General features: G+C 42.3%; 1 protein-coding gene across 1 annotated transcript in view; it reads left to right on the top strand.

Moving 5' to 3' along the window:
• The first annotated feature begins 3,233 nt into the window (after positions 1–3,233).
• The window catches only part of EML5 (EMAP like 5), a 161,916-nt gene continuing 155,786 nt past the window's right edge, over positions 3,234–9,363 (top strand). The window contains exon 1 of the mRNA XM_036277252.1: positions 3,234–3,430. Coding sequence (XP_036133145.1) covers positions 3,234–3,430 — 197 coding nt within the window. The remainder of the gene's footprint in view (positions 3,431–9,363) is intronic.

Below are 9,363 nucleotides of genomic sequence, written 5' to 3'. Positions count from 1 at the left end.
AAATCGGTAGCTAGTAAATAAATTATTTGACTCAATTTCAGAAATATTTCAAATGTCCAGAATAGAAAACTCCATATTAGGACCTCAAGTTTCATGAAGTAGATTACCAATGGGTATTATAGCTTATATTTAAAATGCCCAACAAGTGTGTCTACCCATTGATTGATGTGTAGAATTTGGGAGTCTTTCTCCTGCATCCTCGTTTTCATTACTTTCAAAGGGTACAAATGATAGAATCTCATTTAGCAATAAAAGCTTGATTAAGCATTCTGATTTGATATTAGTAATAGATTATATAAAGTTGTAGGGATAAGAATTAATCAGGTTTTTCCCTCTCTAATATTCATGAACGTTTCACTTTTTAGCCAACTTTGTGTTTCAGCTTTCTCTTTTGGTCTTGAGTTGTCAGTTGAGGATGGTTTAATTAAGAATGGTTTTGCTTCACACTCTACCCATGGGTCATTAAAAATTGTAACGGGAAATATGATAATGGAAAAATAAATTATTTAAATCTGTTATTAATATGAGTACTTAAATGTGTATCATGGGATCCAGAACACATTTTACTGAAAAATCTAAAACACAAGAAGAAGTATTTATTCTTTTCCATCCTACATCTCATAAAAATTACACATAACCAGCAATTAATGTACCACAAAATGCTAAGTTCACGGTTTAAATTTATTTTTTCTCAACAGGAGTTTTCAAGGAACTCACTAGTGAGTTTGCAAGCATATTATTAAAAAACAAAAAAAATAGCCCGGCCAGTGTGGCTCAGTGATTGAGCATTGACCCATGCACCAAGATGTTGCAAGTTTGATTTCCAGGTTGTGGGCCCAATCCCCAGCGCGGACATGCAGGAGGCGGCCAATCGATGTTCTCTCTCATCAATGTTTCTATCTCTCTCAAATCCATACAGAAAAAAATAAAAAAAATAAAAAAAACCAAAACAAAAAAATATAGGTGGCAAAGACCAGGGTGCTCTAATGGCTTCAGAGCCACTTCTCAGGCCTGAGTTTGTTTTCTTCCCATCAGTGTGCCAAAAACCCAATCTGCATTCCCCTTCCCTTTCTGCTCAGTTCCTTGTTATCCGTAGCCAAAGACAAGATGCAGAGGAGGGCACATTTCCCCCAATCTTGCTCACTACCCTCTTCTAATTCTTTGCTGCTCCTGGAAAGTAGGACAAGAGCCCTTTTCATTACAAGAATTTTATAGCTAATCACTCTGGGAGTTGCAAAAATAATAAACACGATGATGTCTAAAATCTTGAAAATTCTATGAAGTTCTTACAGTCACTTTTTCTTGCATCACAGTTTCTCACTACCCTGTGAGATGATAAGGGTGAACTACAGTGAGTTGGATTTCTATTTTCAGCCTTCCTAACAGTGTTCAACAAATCTGCTCACTTCTTTAGAATTTGCTTTGCATGAGATTTATGCAAATTCCTTCCTCTGAGATGGCCCTTCTTCCTGCATGCAGACTATAAGTCACAACCCAAAATTGAAAAGGTATCCTCTTGTCTGAAACTGGTAATTTGCATCTTTGAGGAGGCATAAAATATGTAATATCCATTCCAAGGTATGGATACCATGTAGGAATCATCACCTTTGAGCAGTCACATTTTATTTAAAATCCTCACCCAAGGATATGTTTATTGATGAGAGAGAGAGAGAGAGAGAGAGAGAGACACACACACACCAGGTAAGTGCCCTGATGCCCTGACCCGGAATCAAAAGCACAACATTTTGATGTACAGGATGACGCTCCAAGCAACCACCAGGGCAGAAGCAGTCACATTTCTTCAAAGGATGCTAGTTTATTTTAGCTTTTGTCAGATTTTCAAGTTTTAGTATTTCCTAGGGAAACCAAAACAGTGATTTTTTGAGACAGGGGACTCATATTTGTTTGTTATTCGTTAGTATTTTTTGTAAACCTCGTGGCTATCACTCCCCACTTAAAACCTCTTAAAATACGAATTTCAAATATTTTTTTGCAGGTACTGGTTAACCTTGGCCGTATTTCCCTGAGAAGGGGACACTTAGAAAACTGAGCAGCAGGGGAACTGACATTGCCAGGAATCCACTGCTCTCAGTACTTTTGTTACTGGTGTATTCTCCAGGATCACAATATTCAAGCTATTGTTAAAATGCAGGAAATATCAAAAGTTTATTGGTGTTCAAATGTTTAAAAATTCGGGTATCATTGTTATTTATTAACAAATTGGATATGGCATGCCGTTTTACGAAATCCTTCAGCTTTGAGGTCACCTACACAAATGAGAAAATGTACAGTGAGGAAGTCAGGTGTTATCTTCACTCAAGGTCTGGTGTAGTGAGCACTAGGGAACAGCAATGAGCTCGCTCGCTCGCTCTCAGAAAAAAGAAAAGGAAGGTTAGCAACTGGTGTTGATTCTCCAGGCACAAACGTAGTCCTGGCCTGGAACCGGAGCCTTGCGAGCCTGGCAGGCGCTTCCCGGGCGAGGACTCCCAGCAGCAGGGGCCGGGGTCGCCCGGGGTCGCCGAGGGTCCCCCGCAGCCTGGGCATCTCCGCGACGGCCCAGCTCCCGGCGCGCGGGCGGGACGCGGTGGGGGCGCCGGCGTCGCCGGTCAGAGTCCCGGGTAGCGGCGCTGGACTTCGGGAGAGCGCGACGGCGCAGGAGCGGCGACCCCGCGGCTGCTCCCGCATCTCGCCGCGTTCTCACGGCCCCACGTTGGGAGGGGAGGGGCGGGACGAGCGCGAGAGGACGGCGGCGAGGGGCGGGGCCGGGGCCGCGCGAGGCCCCTTTTCTCCGCTCGGGGGCGCGCGGCGCGGGCCCGCGGGCTGTGGAACGAGGCCGCGGCTGGGCGCGAACGCCGCAGGTGGCTCGCGCTGGGAGCCGGTGCGCGGGCGGCGGCTGAGGCGTGGAGGCGGGAGGCGGGCTCCCGCTGGGCCCCGCTCTCCGCCTGGGCGCTGCGGGCGGAGGAGACGAGGGAGCCGAGGCGGGCGAGGGGCGCGCGGCACCCCCTAGACGGCCGGCGGCGCCCGCGGCCCTCGGCATGTTTTACGAGGCGAGAGTTTTCCTCCCGCCCGTGGGCTGAGGCGACGGCGGCCGGCAGAAACGACATGCACCTGCCAGGCGCCGCTTAGAGGACGCGGCGAGTCCCGGCCGCCCGCCGAAGGGCTCCCTTCGCCCGGCCGCCGCCGCCTCCCTCCGCCGCGGGCCCGAGCCGGAGCGGCGGGGTGGGCGCCCCGACATGGCGGCCCGGAGCGCCCCGAGCTGCCACCTGCGGCTCGAGTGGGTGTATGGCTACCGGGGCCACCAGTGCCGCAACAACCTCTACTACACGGCGGCCAAGGAGATCGTGTACTTCGTGGCGGGCGTCGGCGTGGTGTACAGCCCGCGGGAGCACCGGCAGAAGTTCTACCGGGGCCACAGCGACGACATCATCAGGTACCGGGGGCGGGGACGGCCGCGGCGTTTGCACTTGCCCGACCTCCTGGGTGCGGTGACCCGGCCGCAGGGGGCATCGCCGCAGGTCCCCGCAGGCGTCTTGTCCCCGGCCCACCCTGCTCACCCCTACAAACGCCTTTCCCATCTTCGGGGCCTCGGCTCCCCGGGGCGGGGCGGGGACACCCAGTCCGCGGGTCCACCGGGGGTTCGGTTGTATGGCTTAGCCGACCTCCATCCGATTTAGGAAACTGCGGAAAGGTTCCTGGGGCAACAGTTGGCTCCTTTAAAGCCCGCCTGAGATTTGTCATTAAAGGAGTTCTTAAGGCGCCAGCGGGAACTCCTTCACCTGCCGGAGGACCGCTCGAAGCCGGGGACCGCCCGCCCGAGGCCGGTCCTGGGGAGCGCGCCCGCCGGCAGGGCTCGCACCTCTTGGCCCAGTATTCGTTCAGCCTCACGGCTTGCTGTCCGCAGGCGGGAAGGAACCCCGGCAACCCCGGGCAGTGGGTTGACATTAAAATGTGCCACCTGAAGGCAGTTCGGGGGTATGTTTCATCCAAAGAAGCTGCTTTTCAGCTTCCTTGTTTCCTCTTCTTTAAAGTACTCCTAAATAAGTTTACTTCTGTTGTTTTTTGTTTGTTTGTTTGGGTTTGGTTTTTGCTTAAATCACTTTTTTTTTTTTTCATTTTAATTTTTCCTTTGGGCGATAACTAAAGTTGGTACCAGTGCTTGTTGACATCTCTTTGGTGAACGGTGTGTTTCTGATGTAATTTTCCGTCCGTGTCTCATCAGAACTTTCGTGGCAAGTACAGTTAAAAGCTGCAGAAATTATTCTAGGCCATCGATGACGGCCTCAAGCTCAGCGTACGTGTCCTTGACAGAAGATGCATATATTTAAAATATTTTGAGAATATGTTTGTGTGCTGCTTCTGGGGTTGGAACAGAAATTCTACGATTGGATTTGGTTACTCCATTTTATTCCCTTATTTGTGTTCCACAGGATTTAAATTGGGCATTTCAAATCCAGTATCTGGGTTTGGTGTCTTATAGGCAAGACATTCCATAAATAACAAAGTTCTGTTGTTTTGTGTGTGCATCTACGATCTGTAAAAGGAAAAAGGGAGCCCAGGACAAACATCAGGTAGGGTAAGACGGAGTAAAGATAAGCACAGCAAAGATTGAGGAAGTGGAATATGGAATCCGGGGTGTTGGGGGTTCTTTTGTTTGTTGTTGTTAATCCCAAGAATAGACTTCATACCAGCTCTCTTGTCTTTTCCACTAATCCTTTACAGTTTCTTTCTTTTCCATGTGTTAGGTCGCCCACAGTACAGGGTGTAGTAGCTTTACCTAGTTGAAGCAGCCCTCCTCCAGGTGCTCAGTTTATTAGGTTGAATTCAGTGGGTGAGGGAGGTGTGAAGGATGTTGAGGTCTTCTTAGAGTGTACTTCTATTGTTTGTACTCCTTGGTATTTGAGAGCAGTATGGTATTGGCTTTCATATCTAGATATGATTCATTTGAATGAGGCACTATGTTTTTGTTCTTTCAGCAGTAATTAGAAGCTATGTCATATGTCACACTGCTTGAATTTTTATAATTGTGTTTCAGTAAACTCTAAAGAAGGTAATGCTTTTGCCTTCCTTTGGTATAGATAGAAAGATATAGATATAGATGTAGTTGCACAACCCCTACATTGTCTCAGAACATTTCAAAATGGCAAATTACTTCTATATATACAAAGAATTTATCCTTAAAACAATTTATAGCCATAAAAAGGTTTTCTGACAAAATGCAGTGGGATAGTAAAATCTGAATCATATGGCATCTTGAAAGTAGTGGTACAAATTTAATACAGTACTAAGAATACAGCTTAGAGCCTGGCCAGTGTGGCTGAGTGGATTGAGTATGGTCCTGTGGACTGAGGTCCTGGTTAGATTCCTGGCCAGGGCACATGCTTGGGTTGTGAGCTTGATTCCCCAGTGGGGGGTGTGCAGGAGGCAGCCCAGTAATGTTTCTTTCTCGGAGTAATGTTTCTTTCTCAGGTCGATGTTTCTATTTCTCTCTCTCCCTTCCTCTCTCTCTAAAAAAAAACCAATAAAAGCATAAAAAAATATATATAGCTTAAAAATCAGTTGAAGGGCTCTGGGAATTTTATTTTGAACAATAACAGATCATTATTGTTTGTGAAATAGATAAGGCAAATGTTCAAACCTTTCCATTTGCTTTCAGTTGTGTTTGAAATAATAAGTATAGAAAGTACTTCAGTAATTTTTCAATTATTTGACAGCAGAAAATTTAATATTCATAAAGGTGATATGTAGTGGAAAACAATGTTGTTGAAATGTAATACAAAGTCATTACTTTTTTTCTTATCATTTGTTTTGTTTACATATTTGCTTGAAACTTATTGGGTCAAATATAACTCAGTCTGGGGCTAACCAGAATGAGCAGGTCATTTTCTTTAGGTTTGGAAAATGTAAATGCTGTGTTGCTTGTAAAGAATGAATCACAACCAGTCTATCATTTGCTTATCAGTTCTGTCATCTTACATCTAGTATTGCTAATGATGGTGCCACATGACATCATTTTGTCCATGTTGCTGGATGTTTTACTTTTCACCATATACCTCTATGCTTCTCTAGGAATTTATCTTTTAGTTGTATTTATGTCAGTACTAATTTACATAGAAATTAGTTTCACTGTCAGAAATAATATAGGAGCCCTGGCCGGTTTGGCTCAGCAGTTAGAGCATCCGCCGGCGAACCAGAGAGTCCCGGGTCTGATTTCAGCTAAGGAAACGTACCTCGGTTGCGGTTCATCCTTGGCCCTGGTGAGGGTCGTGCAGGAGGCAACCACTGGAAGTGTCTATCTCACACTGATGTTTGTCTCACCCCCACCCCTCCACTCTATCTAAGGATAAATGGAAAAATATATCCTGGGGTGAGGATTAAAAAAAAGAAAGAAAGAAAGAATATAGGAATTTTAGGGTCACTTTTTCTTGTTTTTACAAGGTGGGGGCCCAAGTAGGTTTACAGTTGTTCATATGGAAAATAATATAATAATAAATAATATGAAAATAAACTTTTGCATAATCACAACTGTAAACCTACTTTTGCCTCACCCTATATTCTGTTGCAAGTTATGATGATACAATTTTCTTGTTTTTCATTGTTTATTACAGGTTTAAGACTAGGTTATAAAATATGCTCAACCACTACCAATGTTAGTATAAGATGCACATCTGTAACTTGGTCTGTATTTTAAAACTTTTGCCAGTTTTTCCTAAGGATGTGATAGCTTTTAAATTTTATTTTTCTAATTATTGCTCATCAACACATTTCTGACAAGTTTGTTCTTCAAGTAGTGGATATTATTGACAGTTTTCAAATAATTTATAATCAATGAAGACCAGTGATGGAATATAGTTGGTTTTCTTATGCTTGTGAACCTCCACCTTGAACTGTCTGAGCCCATTGTTTATGTATTATATAGGTATGGAATTTGAAGTTTTTTAAAAAACATGGTGAAAGGATCTCACAAGATGGTGATGAGCTTAAATAACATAATGCATCTGAAATACTTTGAAAAGTATACCATATTATATGGTTGCAGGTTGGAATAATATTCATTGCTTCTAGGTATGACTTTTTTACTTTAGACAACATGAAACTTATAGTATCTCTTTTCTTCAATTGTGGTAGATGGTATTCTTAAGAAAGAAAACCGATATTTCTATATAGTATATATGTATATACATAATACATATGCACATACTATATAATAATTTATATACAAATATACAATTTATATTATCTATTCTCTATCTCACCACAACAGATACAAATTCCATAAGGGTTGGTAATTTCATGTTTGTTTCACAGATGCATCCCTAGTGCTAAGAATAGTCTCTGGCAAATAACAGGTGCTCAATAAATATTTGCTGAAAGAATAAGTAAACCAAGAAATAACTATTTCTACACTAACATGGTGTCATAGGCGCCACTTAAAAAAATGCCTTAAGGTGGGGGTGACCAACTATCACAAATGATGATTAAAAAAATATGAAAAGATGAGAACAGAGAATTGACCACTAGTTATGGCAAATGTAGATGTCATTGATGACCTTGACAGGAGTTGCTATGGTAAAATAGAGTAGAGCCAAGACTGAATGGAAGAAAAGGCTAAACAAAGATAGTACAAACAATTCTTTCAAATATTCTCTCTTTACAAGAGACCACTGCATATCATGCTACCTGCCTCTTCCCAGAATGCTTTACTTTCACTCATTTATTCTGATGACTCTATTTTTCTTAAAGACCTAGATTAGGTATTATATTCAGTAGGAAACATCACTGTGAACTGTTATGTCCCCATGTAATACCATATTACAGGTACACTAGTGCTATCCCTGGCACACATACTATTGACCACTTCTGTCTTTAAACTCCGAATACTTTAAGACAGGAGCCCTTGCTCAAAGCACATGCTCAATAAATATTTATTTGATGAGTAAAAAGGCCATGAAAGAATAGTAATTTCTTTTTTTTTTTTTTTTTAATCCTCACCCGAGGACATTTTTTGTTCAGATAGAGCGGGAGGGAGAGAGAGGAAGAGAGAGAGAGAGAAACATCGATGCGAAGGGACACATCGAGTGGCTGCCACCCGCACGACCAACCAGGGCCAGGGACAAACTGCAACCAAGGTACGTGCCCTTAGCGGGAACCGAACCCGGGTCTCTCTGTACCACGGGCTGACGCTCCAACCGCTGAGCCAAACCGGCCAGGGCGAATAGTAATTTCTTAATAGCTTCTAAGAATTTATTGTTCCACATCTTTCTTAATAAATATTCCAAAATATTTTATTAGTCATCTGCATAGTCAACATGAAACATAAAATAATAAAGGAAAATTATTATTATAGTGCAAATCTAAAAATCTGTCTTTTCCATAAGTAATAAATATACATTACATGTTCATTTACAATATGAACTATTCTAGATAGTTCCCTGAAAACAGCTCTTAATTTTATCCCTTAAGCTATGCAGTATTTCAAAAACAAACAATGATAAATATTTTTATATGCAGACACAAAATGAAATCTTACAGAATAGAATCATTACATAGTCTGTGAAAGTTAAGCTTACCTAATTCTAGTTACTTGAACACAGGGACATTTTATTGAATCTGAATATATTCTAATATTTTCTGAAGAACTGCTTCTAGATATTACACATGCTTAAGAAAATTTTGGTATCAGGTTTGAGGGGATGGTTTATACCCATTTCTCAAACTGCTTATGTTAAGAATTCTTTTAGGAATGCATGTTTTGGAATACAGACTAGCAGTATGTTTTCCAAACAGAATAATCTAGGTCACTTTTTTAAAAAAACCAGATTTCTGGGCTCTGGCCCTTGCGGATTCTGACTTAGTGAATCTGAGGAAATGCCTAGAATTGGCAAAAGCTCCTTATATTATTCTGATTAATACACCAGGTTTGGGAAATAATTGGCCGTATTTCTGGAAACATTAAGGAGATAAGTAGGTTTGCAGTAATTCTGCCAGACTTTAAAAAGTTGCTACCCTGAGTCCATATAAACACAAAAAATATTGACTCACCATGGAAACATCATACATTCTGAATAGCGTTTCCAGCTACAGTTTTGACTTGTGTCAAATAAATGAAGTTTTCATACCATAAATATAGAGCTGTTAAAAACTACTTTTTACCCTATTACAGTAAGTCTTGATCGGTTTTCTTTCTTAAGAATACCACCTACTGCAGTTGAAGAAAAGAGGGACTACACCATATATATGTAATTAAGGGCTAAGGTGGGAAAGTGAGAGAGTGACAGTTGGGAGGAGTTTAGATAAGTGTTTGGATGGGATGGCCAGAAAGGCCTTGCTGTGAAATATAAAGGTAATACTTCAGTAGAGACTTGG

The sequence above is a fragment of the Molossus molossus genome, unplaced genomic scaffold, assembly GCF_014108415.1.
Source record: "Molossus molossus isolate mMolMol1 unplaced genomic scaffold, mMolMol1.p scaffold_m16_p_1, whole genome shotgun sequence".
NCBI classification, from domain to species: domain Eukaryota; kingdom Metazoa; phylum Chordata; class Mammalia; order Chiroptera; family Molossidae; genus Molossus; species Molossus molossus.
This window is presented reverse-complemented; position numbering and strand designations above follow the sequence as displayed.